Here is a 25,003-nt window from a genome sequence, read left to right on the forward strand (position 1 = left end):
AACTTATTGTAATGAGTTTTGGAAGAGTGCACTGAAATAGTAATTTCATGTGAAGCTGGTGAACAAATCTCTAACAGCAGCTACTCTTCAGCCAATTTCACACCTATCTGCACAGACTAGATAGATACCTTATCAGTAAGGACAAATATACCCACATAACCTGAGCTACTTTTGATTATGTTGATTTAAGTTCCTTCTGTTGAACTGCTCATGGTGTATATTAAATATCATTAACGCAAACACTGTGATTTTAAAGCTTCTCTCATTGTCCTCTGATGAAGTAGAAAAGAGCCCTCTCCGAGTCTGATTGTGCTTATTCCAGTAAAGGCCCTTCTCTTATTGAAAACAGAAGCTTTCTTTCTCTCTCAAGGCCTGATATTTATGATCAAGCATTTCATGCCTACTTCTCTTGGCCTAATTCTAGTCATTTGCAACAATGCTGGTGTTAAGTGACTATGAAACCCTAGCCTCTGAAGTAATCAGATTTTCAGGCCCTGTGCCCTCCATCACATGGAATCATTTATTGCAGTACAATAGGAAATAAGGGCACTACGCATAACACTGTTTCTGGGGGGAAGAAAAGTTGCTCATTCCTGAGTAACAGTATACCCAGCTCATTATAAAATGTACATTCTGCCCTAGGAATCGATGGATTTTTGCATTTACAATAAGCAGAACAGAAAAGGAATGACCAGAGTAAGAGCGCAGAGAGAAAATATGCAGGGTACTGAGCTCCCAGTCAAGCAGCTGGGCACAAGGAAGTGCTAACTTCCCAGACCTGGCTAATACAAGGCAGCTGAACTGGTCTTGGCAGCTGGGATGAGATGAACCAGCAAGGTTCCATCACTGATTAATGAGCCCAGCAAGCTTCTCAGCCCCTCATTCCCAGATAAAAACCTCACAGCTCTGCAATCAGCCTCAGCATCTCCTTGTGCCCGACATCTGTTGTGACCTTTCTGTACAAAGCACAGGGACCTTCGACAGCAGCAGCAGATGGTTAAACTGGATCATGTAAGAGTTGTGGACCAGTTGGACTTTTGCAGCTTGGTGTATCAAGTCTGGAATTTTAGAGCTTACCTTTGTCACTTCCTTTGATCTTGCTGAAGTTGTAGAGAAAAAAAAACAGGCCAAAGCCTCTCAGTTTTTCAAATTTAGTAAAAAGTGTTTGAATACACACTTTAATATATTTTCTGTGACATTTTTGTAAAATACAGATATATAATTAAAGATATAATGCATATAGAGCATTTACTGTATTGGTAAAAAGCTAGTCTTTCCACAGCGACACACCAGTAAGTATTTACAATACGATTCAAAATTTAAGAAACAAATGTTTCAAATAATATTGTGTGGTTATATAACAAGAACAATTTGAGGAAAAATAGGAGACCAGTTCTCAAAAAAATGTCCAGATGATAAAGTACATATTCCTGCTAGAAGAATCCCCATGAACATCCACGCACAACCTTTTTTTCCTCCCTTGTAGGAACACGAATGGTTTAGCTCTTCCACATTTTCACCTAGTCACAGCCCTTCAGATGACATAGTTATCTTTAACCTTTTTCAAGTACAGACCAGTTGTATCATTCTTCCCATTTAAGGATTTGTCCAACTGCAACATTTCAAAATTTTGTATAGAGCAGGCATTACTATACAGAGGTTTCTTGTTAATTTAAAGCAATGCAGCTATGACAATTTAAATAATCAAGACTTTCTGTACCTTCTACACATCTTAGAACCATTTCACAAACTCTTAGCGTGAGGTTTTTGAAGCTTGCTAGGAGATCTCTCTCAAAGGACACTGCAATGCCAAAACTAGCGACAGACCTGGAGTGCACAGATCCTCTTTGTTATCCTCATATATGAACACTACCTAACCATTCATCTGTAATGTACTGTCTACAGCACAGTAGATTTAAAGATAAAGATAATCTTTAAGGCACTGTCACCATTTACTGTGAGGCAGAGATGTGCTATTATCACATTTTGCAGAAGAAAAATAATTATATATAGAAAGACAATATATAGAATTTCCCAAGGTCACTTGGAAAGTTTGTGACAGCAAAGAAGCAAACCTATATCTCCTTAACTGCAGGCACATCCTCTTGTCTTTCCAGCTTTGAATGAGAACTTTCTATGTATGTTCTTTAACATAAAAGCATATGTAACTAATAGAAAAAAAGCCTTCTCCAGGCACGTGCTTAAAGACTGCTGTGGTTTCTTTTCTGTTCACAAATAATAAGATGAGATAGTGAGAGGACTGCTTCTGCATGCATCATTTCCAACCCACTGAAAAAAATACTAGCTGCAATGAGTCCTTCTTGAAGTGGGAGATGTTGAGCCCACTGTTTGCCAGAAAAGATGTAGTAACTCCTGAAAAACAAAATAATCCACCTTCAGCAAAAAAATCTAGCAGAGGAAAACACAAAATCTGGAAGGCCTCACTCCCCTACAGTGCTGATGAGGGAAGCATTTTCAACTACATCTGTACCCACTTTGTAATGCCTGTACATCACCTGCCCAATATAAAGCTTAGCATATAGAGAGAGGCTTAGCATACTTTTGAAGCCCCATTCTCTCAAGCATTAAAAACTCTTCTCCAAACTCCATGGTTCAGGTCCAAGAAGCAGGCAGCTGAGAGGCAGCTTTGCAGCAGGACAGATGCACACCAGGGCTGCACAGGTGCAGATGAGGGCAGAAATTTCACCCCAAGTGTCTCCCTGTGTTCTTGTCTCTCTGGGGAAGCCTAGTCTGGAGCAGGTTCTATGTTCTTACAAGCACCAGTTAAAACCAGAGCTAGGAAGGACCCTCTCTAATTCCAGGGCAAAAACTGACTGGGAAACAGAGCAGCAGCAAGCTCGTGTCAGAAAGGAGTAAGAGGAAGACAGATGACTCCCTGGGGGGAGGGATGTAGGCTGCTAGGTGTAGTGCTGGAGCACCCAAAGTAAACAATTAAATGAATTTTGCCTATTTCAATCCCAGTCCCCATTTGGCTGTGTTACAGGGAGACAGCTGTGGCCAAGTTCTGCTTCCAGCAACATTTGTAGGCAAACTGAGTCATCTGCCTGATTGCCACAGATATGAGATTATGAGATACTGAGGATGGGAGAGTTCTTGCCCTTACGTTAAAAAAAAAAAAAAAAAACCAAAAAACAATCCCAAAACACAACACATACATGAAAGGGTAAAACCAATACTGAAATTTTTCATCCTGCTCACTTTTTTTTTTTTCCCTAGATCAAACCTGCATCTTCCTTTAAAAAAGTAAAAATACAAAAACAAAGATACATTAGAATATCCTAGTGTCCAGTAAATGTCTTATAGGCAATATTTATGGAGGAAAAAATGCATCAAGCCCTTTGACAAAAATGAAGCACCTCCCAGTTCATACTGAATCAAGGATTGCTGCTTTTTCTGCTGTTGGTTTAAATTACTCTTATCACCAGAATTTGAATATGTATTCTTTTCAAATATCTAAACATAAATCTAGACTAACGCTGAAAAAAAAATCCTAATAAGAATGCAGTGCCATTGATAAGCTAAAAACAGCATATCATGAGAAGGCAAACTAATCTTTCTGTTTACTTTGTAAATAATCCATCAGCTAAACTTCTATTTCAGGCTGGATGCTTGATGCTTAACACTTGAAAGTCCGAATACCCTTCATATCCCTTATAACAGAGAAGAAACTTGTAAAATGCCTTTGGTGCATCAGCTTATCATTGTGTGAATGCTTTAAAGAGATTCACTAATACTATAGACAATGTAACTGGGCTTGTTTGTGTCTTTTAATACTCCAAGTGTCATTTCATTCTTTAAAGGGGTTAGAACAGAGGAGGGGGAAAGGGGAGGAAGTCTTGCTTAATTTGTTGCATATGTCCCAACGTGTTATACAACTAAGTGTATTATACCAGAAAACTAAAGCAGTCTGAGCTGCAACAAACTCTGTGTAACTCAAAGTAGGAGAATATCCTGGCCACAAGCAAGTCAAAAATTCAGTGAAACTTCCTCTCATATTATATATACACACACTTTACAAGCTACATCAAGTGCCCTTTCATATTCCAAAAGAAATACACTGTAGACACCAAACATACTGTACTTTTACTTAAAGGCTTCATCAAACCATATGTGCAGACACTTGAGAAGATGAGAGTGTTAAGCTTCCTAGGGTCCTAGAGTCAAAGAAATTCTGCTGCCCCCCACTGCTAAGTAAGTGCACTCCTTCCACGGGGGGCAACATCTGCCGATCCGTCATGGTTCCACTTGGCGAGGACCCCAAGAAACTTCCTTGGGAAGAAACGATTTTCTCAGGACTGGCAGCCAGTTTAGGGGATGTGGAAAAGTTATATCCATAGAGAGCACAGGGACTGTGCAACCTAAACGTGTTGTAGGAGCCTTGGTGGGTTTGATTAGTGGTAAAGGCGTTGCTGGATGGGGATGGCATGATGTACTGGAGCTGTGGAGACATCCCTGAAATCTGCATGGATAAGCCAGTCTGTGGGCAGCTGAATGCATCCCCATCGTTGCCACTCATGGACATATTCACAGTCGTGCTGCTCGACACTCCGACATAGGAGGGAGTCCTTGGGGGTGCAAAGGTCTCACTGGTTTGGTTGGTCAGCCTGTTGTAGGTTTCAGCCAAAGAAGTGCTGTATCTGTTCAGGGTCAAGCCTGAGCGGGCACAAGCTGTGTAATCAGCTGGAGCCAGGCTACAGAGCTGGCTGGTGTTGGGACTGAGGTGGAAGGCTGGAGATGAGCAAGGGGAACCCGTTAAAAGGTGAGGGTGGGTAGATGGCACTCCACTGCCAGATCCCTGGAGTAAAGTAGAGGAACCTGCATTTCCTGCAAGAAAATGTTACAGTGTAAGAAGCATGTTGGGAGAGGTTCACTTCCTAGGTGACAGATCAAGACCTTTGCATTTTATAATAACCCTTAGCATGAAACACAACACAAATTTGTTCAAAAAATGACACGACATCCATGTGCAGGGATGTGTGTGCATGTGTGGCACATGTATTTTTAAAGAGGCAACCTGTCTAAGAAAGAGAACTTAAGTTTGTGCTTTCACAACCACCATTTGATGCTTAGAGCTCCTGTGCAAACTGCTCAGTATTTGACACAGGAAACGAACTGCATGGCAGCTCAGATGTAGCCAGGAGAGTGCCACATCACAGGGAGCCTTCTTCAAAGTTAAGATTTTTATACTGTCTATGCTGCTGCTACACCCCAGAGTGTGTTTCAAGCCCTCTGTGCCTGAGTCACTGGCAGAGCACCAGCTAAGGATCCGACTCCTTAGCTCAAATGATAAAGGCTTCTGTGGTTCAGCAGCTCCAGGGAAGTTCACAACTTCAGAACAAAACTTCAGAAAAAGTGTAGGTTGAGCACAGTGCGTGGCCACTTCATTTCTTTAACAGATAGGAGGAGGATTAGGTTTACAGAGAAGTGTTAGTAAACCATTAATTTACTGATACCAGAATGTTTTACATGACAAATACCAGTACTGAATACTCCTGAAAATGCACTGCTTGTTATAGGTGAATCCTTTTTGCAGGACTGAAAATTTCATAGATAGATGTAAGAAATACTTCCTTTCCTTAGAGAGTGTTCCTCCCTCGAAATAAGAGCAAAAAAATTGATTTGGGCCTTTCACAGTCTCCCAGGAACTTAGCAGGGAAGACTCTCCTGTTTCTGAATCACATTAACTACCAAACAGCTCAAAACTTCAAAGAGATACACAGTCAAGAACTTAACAGGTTTTCATGATAGCAGAGCTACGAAGAAGAAAAATTCATTATCAGTGAACTCTGCTTGTTCCTGCTCACTCTGTTGTCAGGCCACAAGAACCCAGCACCACAAAACACTGCCACATTCAAGAAATTGTAGTGTAAAGCATACTTATTTTTCTTCCAACCTATTTCAACACCTCTGCTGCTGGAAGGTGGACACTCCCAGCATTAACAACCAGAACTAATTTCTAATGGGGTCCTTCACCAAGTCTCTAAACCACCCTAGTGACCAAGGAACAGGGGACAAAAGATTTTTCATGAATACCAGTTCCCAGATTCAGCAAGCTCCTTAACCTGCAACAGCAGAAAAGAAAGCAGGGAGGTTCATGCCATCAGCTCCCCTGCTCTCAAACAGTGCTGCTATATACAAACAGGGCAATACAACTGGCTTGTCTCCTAAACATTTTAACTTTCAGCCTTACACAGTCTGACAAGGTATTTTGGGTCTGATTCTGGTTTCTTATTACAAGCCCTTTTATGAAGACTGTTTCTCCCACCTCATCCTCTGCTCAAAACTCAGCCAACCCTCATCCAGCGTGTCTGTTACTTGGCACAAAAACTCTTTTTTAATCACAGACATCAGGCACAAACACTCAGGATTTCTCAAAGAAGTGGGCTAAGAGGAAGTTCAAAAGCTATTTCTGTATCTTTCTTTTTTTCTGGGTTTTTGCTCTGAAGACACTTGATGTCTTTGGAATACATTATCAAGAAGTCAAGAAGGATCTATTTGGTAGCACAAACAGGGAAGAATCAAAACCACTATGTCTGATTTAGTTGGTAAATATCTGAGAGGTTTTCTATATGCACTGGGGTATTTGGGAAATGAAGGAATCATGAAAAGAGTAGAGACCCCTTTTTCTGTCCAAACAGGCCATTTAAATACCCCTTCCTCCTGCCCAGCACTACCTTTACAATGGAGAAAGCAAGAACCAAGGTATTATGGGCCAGGTAGCAGGAGAAACCAAAATGGAAAAAAGGCTCACTTTTCAAGCTCTAGGAGGCATATAAAGTTTATTGTGACTTTTAATGAAAAAAAATGTATGTTTTTAAAGATCAAGGAGGCTTTCCAAAGAGGAAACTTAATTAAGCTTGCCACTCATGGTTCATTGTTGAGGTCATTCTTCTCCTTTTTCATTCTCTGAAATACACAAGTTATTCCTATATGGGACTCTGGATGTGTACAATGGAGTCATCTAAAATGAACTCTGCCTATGTATCCAGCGAGAGAGTAACATTAAGAAAGTTTATTCCATCCTTAAATAATGGTCATCTGCAACATGTGATTGGATTTTCTTTACAACCTGACATTTTTACTGCCCCAGTGCTTAAGTTAGCATTAATTTTTCAAGCTTAGAATAGCTCTGATGAGAGGTGATGGCCCACTCTGGGCTTTGATGGTTGCTTTTCCTCTGCAAGTGACACATTCATCTAATTTTTTGTAAAAAAATGGTGGGCAAAACTAAGATAACTTCATGATTTTTTTTGTTTAAAAGGACATAGAGAAGACTGTTACCTTGTTTGGGTATCCCGGGTATGTCTTCAAATGTAAGTGTTCTAAGTGAAGGTCTCCAAAAGGCATAAGACTCTACCAGAGCTTCCAGTCCCATTCTATTTAGAAAAAAACCCACAACATCACACCATCATGAAAGCAAGCTATATTTTATCACATTTATTTGCATAGTTTACCTAAGAAACATTTAGAGTAACACTGATCTCCTATTAATCTTCTCTTTTATTTCTGCCTAGAACAAAGGTGATCCACTGACAACTTATGTTAAAAAAGGACTCCCAGTAACTACCAATGAGTTAGCAAGTCACTCTTACAAGTGTAAGAGCAAGTCCTGGGTGTACAACTCTTTGGCTACTAAAAATGACAAAACAACGTTATGTCATGGTTACTACGTGCTGAGCAAAAAAGATTTTCAGTTGCTAGAGGCAATCACTTTCTTTCAACAGTGTCAAGACAAAACAGAAACAACTGGCTAGACGATTGTAGCAGATAATATATAGAAGAATCTCTATTTCCTTAAGGCAAAGGCTCTCTTGTTTTCTGACAGAATTTCACAAATAATATCATAATATCACCTCAGGGATATCCTTTTGCTCCTACGTTTGGCTGCTGGGCCTCAAGGGCCTGGTAAGTGTCAGCATCAGGCACACACCAAACAGAAGTGCTTGCAGCACTCTGTAAACTCAAATTATACAAACAGCCCAATCTGAAGCTACCAACATGTTCTCCTGATACTGCTTCTTCCCCACTGCATTTCCACCAGGACAGGAAAGGTACTTCAGGAAAAAGTTATAAGGCATTTATTAGCTGGACCTGGACTAAAAAAAATAGCCTTCATTTTCTTCAGCAATGGTGAATTTTCATTTCTAGTTGAAGTGGAGATAAAAGCCACCTCCTGGAGGAGTGTAGCCAAGGCGATAATTTATACAAGATGCCTTTGAACAATTTCCACATTTTATCACCACCCTAATTTGCACTATCAAATGGCCAAGTTTATTTAACAAAACAGTTATGTTTTTCCTGAAGTATTTAAAGGGAGAAATTCTGGTCCTTTCCTGAGTAAAAGTTTTTATAGGGTCAAACTTAAGGCCCAGCTGAAGAATGAGACTATTCTCAGCACATAAATTCTCTTGCACTTTGCAAATGCACAGGGAATGCTTTTAAAAGGTAAAGCTACTGATTTCTGTAAAATAGCCTGTGGGACTGCAAGGGAATGACCTGAAAGGGAGTATTTTTAATTAAACAGAATTATTGCATGCAACAGTTCAGAGTAAGATAGCTCCAAGAACTAAAGCAACATTGAAAAATGGATATAGTGGTTCCACAGTATTCTTTTCACACTTTTGTTGGAGACTCAAACGCTGAGGTATACCAGCTAGAACAATGAATATAACCCAATCTTAACATTTAATTTTAATATTCAGCAACAGAGTAAAATAATAATCAAGTGAGTACACCAGTAATTTAAATCAAAAAAGGAAATTTTCCCTGACAGTTAAAAAAGTAAGCTGCATTCCCAAACATACTTATTCAGTACCATGGAGCCTATGAAAGAGAACAGCAATACTGATTCATAAAGCAATGTCTGTCTGCAGTGGATGAGTTTGCAGAGTTACTTCTTTAGTGGGTGTGTTTGTTACAATAAAAGCATTCAGATCTCATCTAAAGCCAGTTCCAAAACATTTATACAGAGACTGGCCCTTCCTACAGGACTGGCCTCCTAATGCATTTCCATAAGCTGTAGCTGTCTTTCAGTTAAAACATCTTGTATTTTTCCTAATGCTTGAACCAAATTTATTCCTAGCAGCCAAACAAAAAGACCCTCTCTGGATACCCACAGAGATTGAGGGAATGCAATTCAGACGACTGGGTTTGCGTGGCTATAGATGCATTACTTAGATTCAGAAATTTCAGAGGAGTCGTGGCATCACCCTTCTTAAGAGGGTCCCTAGTAGTTATTTTATAGCTCTGCAAAAAATCATGCACAGCAGAGACACTGCCTACAGAGAGATGTCATATAGGGCATGTATGTCAACTCTTTTCTTCCCCAAATACACAGAGCATATTTTGTTCATCAGTCACTGCATTTCTCTGGAAGTTACTGTTTACTTAATATCAAACTAGAAGTCTAAAAAAGGAGGATAAAACTCTACGAAAGGAGGACAAAACTCTACTTATGCCACTGACTGAGGCATCCCTTCCAGGCCCCAGGTTTCTTGCTAGAAGACAAAAATCATACAGAGCAATAAACGCAGAGTGCAAACTGTAAACACACTTACAGTGGGTTCCTGCAAATCTTTACAGTTACCCCACCACTTTTGTAACTGTTCATCTATCTTCTAAAAACAAGTCTTGCCTACTGTCCAGTCTCATTATTTATGTAAATCAGGTGGAAGAACAAAAGAGGTTTTAATCCCTCAGCCTCTGCTAAAAGAGAAGCTCAACAAAGCAGCTACCAAAAGATACTCTCTGAGCACTACTACCAGCACAGAGTCAGATCTCTTCTCTGCAAGGCTGGGTCATAAATACAGGAAATGTAGACACCAAACACAGTGTAGCCCCTGGAACTGATGTATAAAATGGACCATAATTAAGTGCTGCTTTTTTTAGCTGAAATGGTTTAGCATACAATTCATAACAGGCTTAAGTATTTTGCATTAAACAGTCTTCAGATAAAAGCCATCAGTATTGGCAGCAGGGACTAGACCCAAGTCTCCACTTTGCACTACTCAGATTTCCCATTGCTATTTTGAAAGATTCATGGATCAACAAAGAACAAGCAATTAATCAGCCCAACCACAACAGAGGAGGTGGAAACCAGGCTTGTTTCAAGGTCATCAGTAGCCTGGCAGGAAAGGCATTCACCTAGTAAGTGGATTTAAAACCCCTTAAGCTAAAGAGTCATGTGAACAGGTCTCCTACTTCCTAGACAAGTGTACTAAACACCAGGTCACTGCACAAGGCATCTTAGTTTCTCCCTCTTTAAGAGAAAACAACGAGCTGTTCATCCATAAGAAACGTCACTTACATGCAAGAGAATCTAGGCTTATATTTTGACACTGGTATCTACAGTGTGTGTCTCCAGCCAGGAGAAAGAGGAAATTTCAGAAGCAGCCTGAAATCACAGACCTGAGCATGCATTAATTCCATTTGCAGCCTGCATGATACGCCACTGCTTCCACCAAAAGGAAACTTCAGTACATGAGTCAAGCCAAGTGCTCACCTCTTCCAGATCTCCATGGTCAGAGAAGTAGGAACTGGAGCTGACTACAGAGAACATAACTGCAAAATCTATGTGCTCCCTCTAGGAGTCTGAATTCTCAGACCAATTTGTCTGTAAATACAAATATTCCCCCTGACCAGCCTCCATTTGGTCAGCAGTAACAAGCCCACCTCCTTCATCAGCACCTACCTGTTGCGTCCCGAATCTCTAAACCCTTTGGCAAATGGATTCCTATCGATCTTCAGACGAGTTATCTGTGAACATGATGAGACAAATTCAGCTGCAAACTCAGCTAAGTGACACACAAAATGACTCTCCTGGCAGAATTAAATCAACAATGGAGCAAAAACATCTTCACCTTGGCATAGTTTAAGATGTTTGTCCTGAAACACATCAAAATAAGGGCCAGCCCTCTGATCATTATTTTTGCAAATCCCCAGAGAAGCTAATAGGTGTTTAATGCTACCAAATGGCAGGCTGGAATTCATGAGAAAAATCTTCTGGCAAATGTCATTCTTCACCTAAGAGAGTACGCTGCCTAACCGCAATAAAATTTAAATTAAATTTTATTTCTGTACAGGTCAAGAAGGAAATGTGAAAAGAGAGATTATCTCTAGGCTATTATCCTCCTTTAAAAAAAAAAACAAACCACCCTCTTCAATATTTGTAATTTATTTAAGTAGGTGGCATAGGCAACAAATAACTATCCACATGTAGGCAACAAATAACTATTTACATGTATTTTATATATATATATATATATATATACGTAACATATATTTACAGTATTTACATGGTTCTTCTGCTATTCTCTACAAAGACAGCAAGGCATATATGATTTCCCAAGATATAGCTGCTATAACTTAGGTGGAATTAATAAAACATCACAACACTATGATGTCACTATGTATGTTACTACTTCAGCAAGTGGTAATGAGAGCCAAATGCTGGAGCCACGGAACCTGCAGTTTACTTCTGACTTGAATCTGTGTGGACCCAGATAAATTGCAGTTAATAATATAGGCTGAATGCAGTTATTGAAAACAACTGCAACTTTCTTCAGACCTCAGCTTCTCTGTTAAGATCCTGGGAGTTTTGAAATCACTGGACTCAGGAACAAAAGATTCCTATCCAGATGTTATCTACACTGAAAGGTACAAAAACACCTTTAAAAATTAGCCTGCTCTTTGCCTTCTGATTCAATGCTGTATTTATAATTAAGACACCGTTAACTATACTAATTAACCTGTGTGATCTCTATAACAAGGATGATTTTTTCCATGCAGCATCTGACCTAGATGGCCTCAAGTCTCAACTGTAGCCTCCAGGCAGGGCTGCAGTACTAGCATGAGGGCTTGGACAACAACACGTTTTAGTAAGTGGTACAATAATGGTATCTGCTTTTCTCCTACCTCCTACTTCTCCTGGTTTACTCTGCAAAGCCTGTGAAGCACTAAGCAGAAAGCCCAAATTACCTGTTGATTTTGGTATGCTGTGACAGTAGTGAAAACTGTCTCTGGAAATGAGAAGGCTTTCACCCCTTCTCCTGAAGGGATTGGCTTGATAGGGGACAGATCATCTCCACAGTCTTTTCGGATGACATGGACACGAGGCTGATATTTATGCATAGAGTGCAGAATAATCTACGCAGTCATGAAAGGAAAAATATAACATTTATTAGAAGGACACCCTGCTGTTTCAGGACTAATACCTTTTTGGAACATATTATGGTATGTGTTTACCACTTACTGGAAATCAAATGTTTTCTTTAACCTCTGAAGGTTCTTGTTACAGTAGTCTAATCCCTCTGCATTTATGTTACTGCCAACCCCAAGCATTTAAAAAACACAAATTCAGAGACTGGCTCAATTAAGACTGGCTCAAAAAAAACAAACAAAAAAAAAAAAAACCACCAACAAAAAAAACCCCAAACAAACAAACAAAAAAACCAAACCAAAACAAGAGTGCAATTCTGGTCTCATTGAAATTAAGAAAGTTCTGTCACTTTTTTTCCACTGGAATCTGGATTTGATCAAATAGGATTAACAGCAGAAGCTATTGCCTTTGTTCTTCAAACCTTTGGGATATGCTTGGAGCATTTTTTTTCCTGATAGCCCAAATGCTGGAAACTTATCTTGTTTTGGACACAAGCTGAGACTCTCACACTTTGAGGATGCAGAAAATCATAGTAAAATAATATTAAGTTCCAAAACTCTAAAGTGTTAATAACGCTAGATTTAAATACAATTAATATCAATACACAAACCCCTCCCAGGACAGAAAAACTCAAGTAAAAATAAATTACAAATGAGAAGTATATGAACTCTCAGAGCATAAATTAAACACAAAAAACTTTCTTGGCATAGCTCCCGAAATATATATAATATTTAAAATGCAGGGTTTTTTTCCCCTCTCTTTCACTCCACGACAGCTAACCACTACTAAAATAGAAGATTTCATGAAAAAAAAGAAAATAATCGGAAGCTCAACTATTTTTGTTGGAAGGTCTAAGAAATTAGTAACTTGATAAATAGTCTTATGGCTATTGGCCTGTGGAACCACTAATCAACATTCAGGGGAAGCTTTTTAATTTCCTGCTCGTTGAGTAGCCTCAGAACGTGCATGTGGCTGAGGAGCTCAACCGAGCCCCTAAGCCAGACACCGTGGAAGTTCATTCATCCAAATGACATAGAGGACATTACATTCATTTGGATAAACTGGAGTTTGGCTAGTTTAGTACACTTGGTCCTGGCCAGATGACATGACTGTATTTTGGAGAAGCCAAGTTTCTGGATAATCAGTGGTTTTATGAGGCTGTAAGTAAGGTTTTGACAATGACATCACAGGCCCCAATTAATTTACTCAGGGAGTGCCCTATGGATGTTCTCATATGAAACCTTTCCCCAGTTTCTGAAATCTTGCACGGAGCAAGATTTTTATCATACAAATGTGCATTCTCTTTTACAACACTCCTTTCAGTTCTCCACTGGCAAAGACCTACAGAATGAAAATGCAAAGAGGACAGCACATTCCTGACCCTGTTTTCCTGTGAACACCCAGTGATACCAAGGCAGGCAGTGGTGCAACAGGAAAAAAAATTTATTTAGAAAAGCTCTGCTCCACCGTTCAAATTCATCACTATTCTGTGCCTTGCTATTTGCCTGGGTGCCACTGAGCGTACCATGTTCTGCTACCACCCCAATCACTTCACCCCATCAACTCTGCAGTGCAAACTACTGCTCACCTACAGAGCAGACTTGACCATAGGCAGTGATAACCCAGGCAGCTATCAACAGCTCTGCTCATATATCAGAATAAATGAAGTCACAGCAGGGAGGAGATGACCACCTTCCCCCCCTCACCCCACTGGTTATTGCACCTAAACTGATCCTTGTCTTCTCTTCTCAGCAACCTGGCTTGGCTCTGCGCTAGGCTGAAAATTTGTGTGCTGACACACTGCTAGCTGATCACCAAATCCAGAGAAAAAACATTTTTTCTTGATTTTGTACTGTGCCTTGTACAATGGGATCTTTGTTAATGACCAGGACTCTAAATTCTAAATAAACAATATAAAACGGCAGAGTTCTGGGAATTAAAAAACATTATGAAGATAGGACACAAAAGGAAAAAGAGATGCAATATCCACTCTGAAAACCATTTAGCTCTTCTATTTTCAGGATCATCTAAAGCTACAGTGAAGAAAAATCTAAGGAAAAGGAGATTCCAACTTTACATTTTGCATGGCTTGCACATTTATCGGCACAAAGGGGATCTAGGAGTCTATCAGCTGAAGCAACAACTTTCCCTTTGCACCCTTAAAAGCCAACAATAAAAAAACCTCAAACCGAAAAAACCCCAGAGAACACCAAACATGAACTGGCATTACTTTCAGCTCACAGTTGAAGAGCCTGCCTCTCTCTACAAATCCTTCACAGGTCACGACCTAAATACCTTGTGGAAGAACAAACCTCTACTGCTAAATGCAAAATTACATTTTGACCACTGTAGCAGACAAGACATCGTTATCAGATAGATGCAGAACAGGTAGGTGCAGGGCAAAGCGACAGCCTGGCAGATCAAAGGTGGCCAAGGCACTGCAGACACACAAAACTGGGATTACCTTTGGGATTACCTTTGATTTTTGCTGCTGTGATGAGGCCTGAGCTGGCACAAACGTCACAGACAGCAAAAGCAACACCCCGATTCTCTTCCTCACAGGAGATGCCATCCTCCAGCAGCTCAGCTGTGTGCAGATTATGTACCCACCTCCCCACTGATGGCAGGGTTCTCACCTTGATGCTATTTTCACCAAAAATCCTCCCTGCAAAGCCCGAGTTTTCTGCAGTTAGGGAGGAGTGTGGGGTCAAGAAGCATGGATTCCCTCTTCACAAAGACAAAAACTGCAAGTGCAAACATTGATGTTTCCCAGCTTTTCACTGTGACAAGAACAAATAGCTACCCACTGACTGTAAGCAGAGCTTGGTACTTGGAGCCAAATCTGGGCAGAGTAACACTCCGCCTCTGCTTCCAGCCTCACCCCATTTTCAAATGGGGAAAAAAATAAAAATACCACCAAAGAGTAATTAACACGCTAACAGCCTCATTTTCACTAAAAGTTAAAAGATGTTCCTCTGCATCAAAAAACACTCAGTTGAAAAGCATAAAAAATATTGCCTTTTCCCCTCTACTGAAATTCAGAATAAAAACTGTATGAAAATAGAAAGATCATCCAGCTCTAACCAGCCAGAGGGAGAGGCTGCTTTTACAATGCAGCACTTACCCACAGATGAGAGAGGGATGAGAAGCATTAACGAAGATTGCCCAGACCATGAACTTCCCAGTGTCAACTACAAAATGCAGCTTTATTTTTCCCTACCATCACAACTCAGATAAAAGACACAAACGCCACAGTGTGGGTCTAAATTATTCCATGGGGCCTTAATGCCTCCATAAGCACACAGTCTACCCAAAGCAAAGACTCCCTTTGGAGTTCAAAAACACTCCAGGAAAACATATCCATACAAATTTTACTTGATCTCCTCAGTCTGCAAGTGGAACCCATGTATCAGAGAGTGTTCTACAGGTAGAAGTATTTCAAAATCTCTCATCAGAAAAATGCTATAAAATTACGTTGCCACAAACTCCCATTCAAAATGTTGATGAAAATAGCAGCAGGCAACAAAGAGCCTAGAAAATGTTTGAGCAGCAAAGCATCTTATAGATGTCTGATCTCCTTTCACAAGAAGCTAATCCCAGCCCAATGCAATGCAAGGGGCACTGGCTACCATGAGCTACCACCACAGTATCAATGCTGCACAGAAATACCCCCTTAGCATCTGTTTGCAACATTTTCCTCATTCCCATGGATGTGGGTTACTTTTCTCACCAATTCTGGGAGTTAGTACTCCAGAATAGGTAAAAGGACACTTGGTTGATCTCATGCGAGGCCCTTACCTCAACCTCTGGAAGATCAAAAGCTCATCCTGGGATTTCAACACAGAAACTGCTAAAGCTGATACTTCTGAGGAGCATGGGAAGAATAAGGGGAAAATTTTGCTGAGGAGCAAAGCCCCAGAACCAGAAAGCATAATAAACACATTGAAAGAACAACAGCTAAAAGTCAAGACTGCTTGAACTACTGAAGGAATGATGGTACCATGTAAAGACTCCACCAAGATTTTTCTGAGCCATTCTGCCTGTGCAGTAGGGGAAAAATACCAACTTTCTATTAATCTATAATATACCCCATCTCCCATACAGGGGTGGGAGAGTCAGAACACTTGATGTAAAAACAAGTATTCGAGGGACAGCCTTGACCCCTAACTCTTCTAATCCTCCATCCCTCCCCTGGTACCCTCTTGAGAAAAACTGTTCCTTCCTGCTTGCAAGAAACAATTGGTTTTTATATTCATCACAAAATATGATTATTCGTTTTCCATTATTGCTGGAGGCATGCAGAGGCTACATAGCTTTTTCAATACAGCATTCCACACTACCATAGCTTTAAAAGAAAAAATGTACCCATTGCAAGAGACACTTTTCTGCTTTCTGCTTTTGCCTTTTCTGGTAATTATGAATGACATGTTTGCAATTTCCCAGATTTGAAAAATATGAAATTATTTTACAGTCATCCTTCTTTTGTCCTTGTATTTTAATACTGAAATTTCCATTTTGGGGAGGAGGGGCACAGCCGTAGCTCTGAATCAGTTCAATGTGTCTCAGATCACTGTACTAGGGCTTTGCTTCACTAGTTTCCAAATCAAAACACTTAACTAAAGACCAGAAAATTTATATCCCCCCACATTATGAATAATGGTGTGCTGTGTACACTACACAGGTTTCAGTTCAGAATGGAAACAAAGTTAAGATCTGGGATGGAAAAATACAATAATACAATTGTCCACAGAGCCGAGATTTTATCACAGGGCGGTTTGCAACTGCAAGTGCATGGAGGGACCATGGTACCCACCTTATCACTCTCCACTCCAACCCCCCGAAATGAGTGAGTGCAGAAACCAACCAGCCTGCTCTCCATTGGAAAAGTGACATTTTCCCCATTCGTATCCGCTTCACTTTGTAAAGCCCTTACAAACAGACTGAGGTCTCAGAGAAAGGAACTCCCACTTGAGAAGAACTGCAAATATACAAACGCTGGGCAAAGTAAGGGAACTATGCGTGCTAACTTTAAGTCAAACACTGCTGAACAGAGACTCTGTGAGTCTAATTCTGGAAGGAAGCAATGTAGAATGTGTTTCTTACAAGCCTAAAGTAAAGTACGGCTATCTAAGAGATGTAAATACTTCCCCATTCTATTTAAGGAAGAGTGCAATAAAATTATGAACAGTCTTGTAAAAAAGGAAGGTTTCTAATCCTCATTACCAAAGTCACTAGTTCAGTCCAGCCAGTCTCCTGTATTCCTGCCTCTGAAACACAAAAGCTGTAGCTGCTTCACAGTTTGGCCAAAGTCTCACATTTATCTCCACAAAAGGGGGGAAAAGTCTCAAGCTTGGACTATGTATTGACAAAATACCTGGCTTAATGTCACAAAGTTACAACTATGCTGAAAGATGCATGCAGTATCTTTGTACTCTGTGCCAGGTACATTTTCTTTCACTCTGTTCCGTGAAGGAACAGAGTATCCTGCTTAATCAATTGAGCTATGCTAAGGACAATGGAATCCACATCCTGTCTCAAAATTTGCCTCCAACATCTTAAAACTCTAGCACTTGGAACTCAATGCTCCTTCTGAAAGAAAGCCAACATTTGCCATTTATTACAAGATTTTGCAAAATTAAAGGCTTACTGAAAACAATTCTAATTTTTTAATTATTTCCTAAGGTGTCAAGTAAAACTATTTTAGGGATTGCTGGAAAGATATTGGCTTACATCTGTCATGTTTCAACAGTTTTGAAGAGAAAAGGAAATATTAACATAACACATTTTGTCACATTAGATAATGTCATAACCAAACAATTTAGAGCTTGCAAACAGAACACTCATACTGCATACGTCTTCGCCAGTTTTTTCAGAAGTAATGAGCCTCAGCTGTGAAAGGGTCTTACTTCATAAGGTATGTAATAAATCATTATCAGAGCAAACCCAGCTCCCATGTTGTTCGTTTTTGACTGCAATTATTAACACCTCATGTGATTTCACACAAATGTTTAGGTTAAGAAAATAGTTAAGTGTATTTTTATTCACATGAAGTTATGACACACTATTAATGTTTCTTCTAGCCACTTGTGAATTTAAGCGCCCTTTTTGATCGGAGCAGAAATTGAAAGTAACACGCTCAGTGGGAAAACATGCGAGCAATTCTGCCCCTTCATCTCAGGCAATTTAGCCTTGTAAAGTCTTACTTTGCAGAATGAGTTCTGTTTTTGAGGGAGGACTAAAACAGCAGGCTCTAATAAGCAGTTAATTATCAGAGCAGAAAACAAGTAGATTTTAGATCTGGATGGTAAACTTCCAAAACAGCTTTGAAAAGTCAAGCCTGTTTCTGGCAGCCTGAAGCAGTATGTCAGAGTCTTTCAGGGCTGAGCAAAGTGCCTACGTACAGTACTGCAGAGGAGCAAATACTCACATGCCCTTGATCGTCCAGCTCATTATTGGTAAGCTTCAATTTGTCAAAGCTGATCACTTGTCTCATCCAGGTCTCCCCGGAGGCAGGGGAATCGGGGTGAATATAAACACGAGGTGGGACGGGGGAGTCAGCATTACCAGCCACCATCCACTTGGAGCTATGATAAACGTACCTATAAGAAGAAAACGAATACCTATAACCACTAAACTTGAAGTCATTTATCAGACCCGCTCTTTATTAAAAAGTTAGGGACCATACATACACCAAGAACCCCCCAATTAACAGAACATGAAAAGACGATAAATAAAAGCTATTTTTTTTTCAGTTTCAAAAGGCAGTTTTGGTATCTGCCAAAAATAAGGCTAAAACCTGTGCTCTGATCTCACCGTAGTTTTCCTAAAATCAGTAACAGTCTTAACATTAGGCTTCATAATGAGATATAAGCTGGTGTCAGCTCATTAATTGCTACATTCTCATTAATTGCTGAAGCTGAAGAGGCATTAACAAAAAGGGAAGAATTAGGTCCTCTATATATCCAATCCAGTAGTAATTCCATATTTGGAAGATTTAACATGTTGACTCTAATATAAGAGTCTATAAATAAAGCTATTGAAGGGAGAGACCATTATGACTGAGAAAAATAATGAAACTATGTCAAACTATGCTCTTGCTATTTCTGCAAGACCATATTAATTGTCTTGAATAGTATTTCATAAAGGCTTAAAAATGAAAAAACACAGCCCATATTTCATTTGATAGGCCAATGCTGACAAAGTAATTTTCTCACAAAAGTAGTGCCTGCTTTGGCAGAAAAGCTATTTTGAAGGCAGACACTTCACAGGGCAATTTGAAAAGCACTAATTGAAATCCTCAAGGAATTTTTCTCACAAGGACAGTAAAATTCCAGAAATCCATCTATATAAAAAATAAAATATCAAATCATATGTTTGTAAAATTCAGCTTCTTATTAGAAAAAGACAAGCAACGTAATAGGAAATTAAAACAAAATTTTCCAGGACATGTGTTGCTCTGTACAATTCATATCAAGATGTAAAAATAAAATTTAGAATGTTGGTGCAATTCTCTCCTGGAGACAAATTCTCAGCCCAGATCACACAGTCAACTGCTGTAATATTTTTTCATTTATTTTATATTTGTTGGTTTATATTAAATGTATGCTTTCCTTACAAAAGTAGATCAAGTCATAAATACACATCAAATATTTTCAGCAACAACTTAAGCTTACATGTATATACAACAATTTTGCTATAAACATCCAATTTTGCTATAAATCTATATTTAGATGTAATTCTCTTAATTTCCATTCAGTTTTGGTGCCTGTTGTGACACCTAAAGTTTAGGCTCCATATTGAATCTTTCAAATTTAAAGACCTGCAAGACAGTCTGTAGAGCCACATGAACAGACAAAGTTAAAATAAAAGTCAGCTATAAAAATATCATGGACTGTACAGTAAAGAATGAGAAGTGGCATCACATAAAGCATGTAAAGCATTAATATTTAGAAGGAAGGTTAAAGGTGTGGTACTAATATTTAAATTGTGAACTAAGAAAATACTGCACTTTGTACAGCTTTGATTAAATTACTCTGGTTACCCAGGCACTGTGTATCACACAGGGTAGGCAGTGCAACTCAGTGTGACTGTATTTATTTTAGATCATATGAGGTTTAAACGACTCATATTCTATACTATTGCCTTTGATTTTTAATATTAACATTTTTATTATATTTTGAATCATTACCTTGCTTTTTCTATTAATTAAGGGCTTGCTCAGATCTTCTAGGGATTATATGGGCAGATTGTTAAGTAAATGCACACATGCAACATAAAGCAAGAAAAGGACTTTCATTTGAGCTGTACTGCACTGGTCCAAAGGAAGAAAATAAATATTTCTCTATGGTACAGTCAAAAAAACCTTCTTCTAGCTGTACCTACTGGACATCCTCAGCACTGGTATCAAAAACACAAAATCTAAAATGGTCCTAAGAAACATCTTACACACCACATGAGAAAAGGACACAATTGCAGTCGATAAGGTAAGGATGCCTGCAAAAGATAGGGCACTGTTTGCTCAGGAAACAAGGCAGCATTCCTGCAGAAGCAGCCTTTTAGTCTTATTCTGAAATACTCCCTAGTTCTACAATTAAATCTGCAGCGTTTTTCCCTACATTACAGTAAGTGCAGGGTCGAAGCAATCAACCCAGCAATTGGGAAGGACCTGATCCTGCCTCTACTGAACTACTTGGCCAGGCTCCTCCTGGATCATGGGATCACATCTGTAGAGCAAGACCTAGAAATCACCTATAACACCCCACACAGTAACTGCGTGAGCCCGATCCTGCAAACATTTCTACAGGACCACTGGTTTCAGCAGAGCCCAGCTGGCACCCTGGAAACATGACTGACCTCACAGTAGTGAGAGTTTCAAAAAGTAATCCCTACTGTTAAATGTTCAGGCAGTACCTGCTTTCATTCCTCACATTATTCTTCAGATAATAATGCCATTAATTCTTTTTAAAAAATCATTAATTAGAAACATTACTCTTTGTGAATCTCAGCAACCAAGTATCTCAGTATAAACAGCTTTTAAATTAAATTACATAATCATTTTGAAGCATGACTAAAAATATATATGCCATTAAATCAGACATAAATACTACTAGTGTTAATATTAGTTAATGCTATTTAGCCCTAGAAAAAAAAGTACATTTTCATATTTATTTGTTAATAAGAAATAATTCCCACTGACATTAAGAGGAATAAAATATGGTAACATTTCCTGACTGCATTCCTAACTCTCTGAAATCCAAAATCTGAGTATCTCCCCACAGCACATACACAACATAAGATAAATGTATGAGGAGCTTCAACAGACATTTTAGTTGGTTTTGCATGCTTGGCACAATTTGTTGTGTTTTTTTAAAAATGTGCTAGGATGAAAATAGGAACCTGAAGTAGAGCTAAACACGACCTTCTGCTAATTAATATAGTACTAATGTTTTCTGCCAATAGCCCAGCTCCCTATGGCTTACATCGTATTTTTTTTTTTCCCTTAAAGTCACAATACCTGTATCTTTTGTTATCCACTGGCACGATATCCATAGCAATATAATACTGCTGATGTGGGTCTAAACCTGAGATCTTCACCCTCATTGCGGGAAACATCCGCCTGAAGACGGAAAGAGAGAGGTCATTTTTAATATGAAACAGACTCGGGAACGGTTGTTTAGGAAAAAGTAACCGGTTCGTGGGATTTTTCTCGTTCTTCCTTTTAGCCTACAGAGTCCTTTTGGACGATTACAGTTACATAGCCACGAAACGGCCCATTCGAGATGTCAAAACGGATTTTTTAAGTGCATTTACTCGAACAATGCTTCGCATGTTTGGGGATAACGCTTTTGGGAGTGCAGCTATTACCACATCATTTCAACTGTATTGTTAGACAGTAAATCATTTGGTTTTGAGACTTTACGTTAACAGTACGTGCATTTAAAGCTCGTTTTTGAGATACAAGCTAGAAATACACTTCTGGAGATGTGCTAACACCACCTCTACCCAGGAAGAGCAGCACTTAGAGAAATGCAAGTAGCCACTGAAGTTTCAAGTGACAGCAGCAAATGGTGCACCAGTTCTGTAGCAGCAAATTAGGAAGCTAAATCCGCAGTGATACAATTAGAACACGGTGAGGATGCAGCTCTAAAAGCCAACTTGCCATGCTGCAACCCAACAATATGGTCTTTATTGAGACGGGACTTCCTGTCTGCAGCTTACTAAAGGTGAAGTGCAAGAGCTACTCTGTCTTTGAAAGGTATAGTAAAACTTCTTTATTGAAAGCAGAAACGAATCTACGAGGTTATTTCTAAAAAAAAAAAAAAAAAAAAAAAAAAAAGAAAAGAAAAAAAAAGTTCACGTTCTTGCTCCTGCACAGAAAATGGAGTAATTAACTGATGTGGTGGTTTTAACATAGAAATGCGTTTCTTAGCTCACGTTTGGTACGCTTTTTATGACGAAAGAAAAAAAAAAAAAAAGCAAAATAAAAACCAAAGCAAACCCCAACAAAAAACCCCAAACCCGGTATAAAGTCTTGAAGAAAAAAACAAAACAAAACAAAACAAAAAAAACCAACATCTACAACGAGTTGACTGCAACCTAATAAAAGGTATTTTCCTGTATTTTAGTTTTAGAAACCTGAAAACCATTCTGGTTGTTTTTCAACTAAAAGTCGTTACTGAAAAGAAAAATACTATCTCTGCTAGCTCTGAATAAGCAGGAGGGCAAACCTGACTGTGGTTAACTAGTTTTTGCTGTTGTTTCAGTGCACCTGTAAGATAAAACAGAAAAGCCCCGACTGGACTCTCTTAAGACAAATGTTGCTTTGTGCTGTTTAAGACTGCGTTTCAATCATTAATAAAGCCTCTCTGAAAATTTAGAAGGTAGCATATGGATTCAATAAAATATGTTTTTGTAATTTCTAATAAGTTCAGATACTTTTATACTACCCAGGTTTTTACCATGTGTATCCACTGGAAAAGGGGAAAAGTTTCCCCTCCGAAGGACACAACGCTCCCAGATCTCTCCCTAATGAACAGGGAACTCGGAACACCCCATGCCCCCGTGCCCATCCTAACCTTATCGCCGTCTACCTGCCTCGTAAATCTTTGGTGGTTTGGGATTTTTACCCCCGTTTTTGTCCCTCTTTGATGTACCCCACTCCTCCCGGCCCTCCGAGCCCGGCCGCGGCCCCGCGGGTGCCCGTTACCTTCCCGCCTTGGTGATGATCATCTCGGTGCCGATCTCGTGAAAGCGCTTCCAGAGCTCGGCTCCCTGAAGGTCCACCCGCGGCGTCTGCGGCGTGGGCAGCGGCGAACCGGGCCGGGAGCCCTTAGGGGAGCAGCCGGGGGAGGCAGGAGGGGAGGCCGCCAGGAAACCCTCCTCGCAGCCGCCTGCGGAGAGAGCGGAGGAAGCAAGAGCGGCCGACAGAGCGCGGACATCCCGACCGGGAGGATCTCTCAGCCCGTGCCGGGCCCCCGCCGACGTGACGGAGGGCGAGGGGATGCACCGGGCCCGGGCCTGGGCCGCGGGCCTCGAGCGCCAGACCGGAATGGGGGGAGGCGACCAGAGTACCGGGCGGCCGCTCCAGGGACGTCCGGGAGACGAGAGGGGCGCCGAAGCATCGGGCTTAGGTCCCCGACGCGGAGCCCTTGAGCTAGCCAGGCCGGAAGGGGAGAGCTGTGCCAGGCCGGGCGTACCGCAACCTCAGCCGCGGTCCGCTCCGGTCGGTAGCCAGTCCGTGGTGCGAGGCCGGAGGCGCATTTCGTTTGGGCGCCTTCAGGGTGACCGACCCGCGGCCTTCTGCCCTCGTAGTGTAAAACTGTCCTGGCGTCCACAGCCAATACATTAGAGGCACACATGTATATGCGTGCTACATATATATCTATATATATACGTATGTATATATATATACACACACGTCGTTGCATATACACTTCTGGTAGTACACACATACATATGTATTGTATAAGCGCTTTCCCCCGCTCATCGGGAACAAGCCTCCAGCTGCTGTTGCGGCACCGACAACCCCTCTGGCAGCCGCTCTGCTCCGCTCCGCGGCCGCGGGACCCTCGCGAGTATTAAGCGGCAGAAGGGGTGGGTGAAGAGGGGGTGCCCATGCAGTGCGGAAAGACAGAAGAGATAAGGGGGTAGAAGAGCGGCTGGAAAAGGGGGAAGCCGAAGCTCAGCCGCCGGAGCGGGCAGCACCGTGGCGGGGCGGCACTCACCGGCGGGGGCGCGGGCAGCGCAGCCCAACTCCATCTCGCCGCCGGTCCTGCCGCTGGCAGCGGTGGTGGTAGTGGTGGTGGGGGAGCTCTTGGCGCAGCAGCCGCTGCCCCCTTCGTCCTCCGCCGCCTCGTCCTCGCCGCCCAGCTTCCGCCGCTTGGGCTGCCGCGGTGGCGGCGGAGGCTGCTGCTGCTGCTTCTCGGTTCCGATGAGAGCCTCCACGGAGAAGGCGTGAGCCTTCAGGCTCATGGTCGTGCCGGGCGAGGACCGTCGCTTGTCGGCCATGCCCACCCCCCTATAGCCCGAGCATCCAGGCGCGCCGCGGCAGCCGGCACCCGCGCCCGGCCCGCCGCGCCGGCCGCCCTCCCGTCCTCCCGACCGTGCAAGCAAGGGGCTGGGGCTTTTCCTCGCCTTTCTTTTTAAATCCGAGTTATCAGCCAAGGTTATTTTTTTTTTTAGGGGGGGGAGGGGGGACGGGGGGTTGTTCTGTTTTGTTTTTTTTAAAAAGGGAAAAAAAATCTATTCCTTTCTGCGGATGCGCTCCTTCTCTCCCCCTCCTCCTCCTCCTCCACGTTCTGCCCTGTCTGATGGGCCAGGCAGGAC

General features: G+C 41.1%; 1 protein-coding gene across 1 annotated transcript; it reads right to left on the reverse strand.

Moving 5' to 3' along the window:
- Positions 1-1,266: 1,266 nt before the first annotated feature.
- Positions 1,267-24,685, reverse strand: TBX18 (T-box transcription factor 18). The gene is made up of 8 exons (XM_030447501.1): positions 24,403-24,685; positions 23,385-23,568; positions 21,693-21,794; positions 18,606-18,777; positions 11,998-12,165; positions 10,712-10,776; positions 7,303-7,397; positions 1,267-4,845 (listed from the first exon to the last, which is right to left on the reverse strand). Exons 1-8 carry the CDS (start codon positions 24,683-24,685, stop codon positions 4,121-4,123), a joined length of 1,794 nt encoding a protein of 597 aa, XP_030303361.1. The 3' UTR covers positions 1,267-4,120.
- Positions 24,686-25,003: the final 318 nt, after the last annotated feature.

This window comes from Calypte anna, chromosome 3 (assembly GCF_003957555.1).
Source record: "Calypte anna isolate BGI_N300 chromosome 3, bCalAnn1_v1.p, whole genome shotgun sequence".
In the NCBI taxonomy this organism is placed as follows: Eukaryota; Metazoa; Chordata; class Aves; order Apodiformes; family Trochilidae; genus Calypte; species Calypte anna.

What these genes read in the sequence shown, in the direction of transcription:
- TBX18 (XM_030447501.1), bottom strand. Translation starts at nt 24,685, where the DNA reads ATGGCCGACAAGCGACGGTCCTCGCCCGGCACGACCATGAGCCTGAAG. An exon ending in CAGCATACCAAAATCAACAG is followed by an intron (nt 10,777 to 11,997) that starts GTAATTTGGGCT and finishes TCATGTTCACAG; the next exon opens with ATAACTCGTCTGAAGATCGA. An exon ending in AGAGATTCGGGACGCAACAG is followed by an intron (nt 7,398 to 10,711) that starts GTAGGTGCTGAT and finishes TTTTCTAAATAG; the next exon opens with AATGGGACTGGAAGCTCTGG.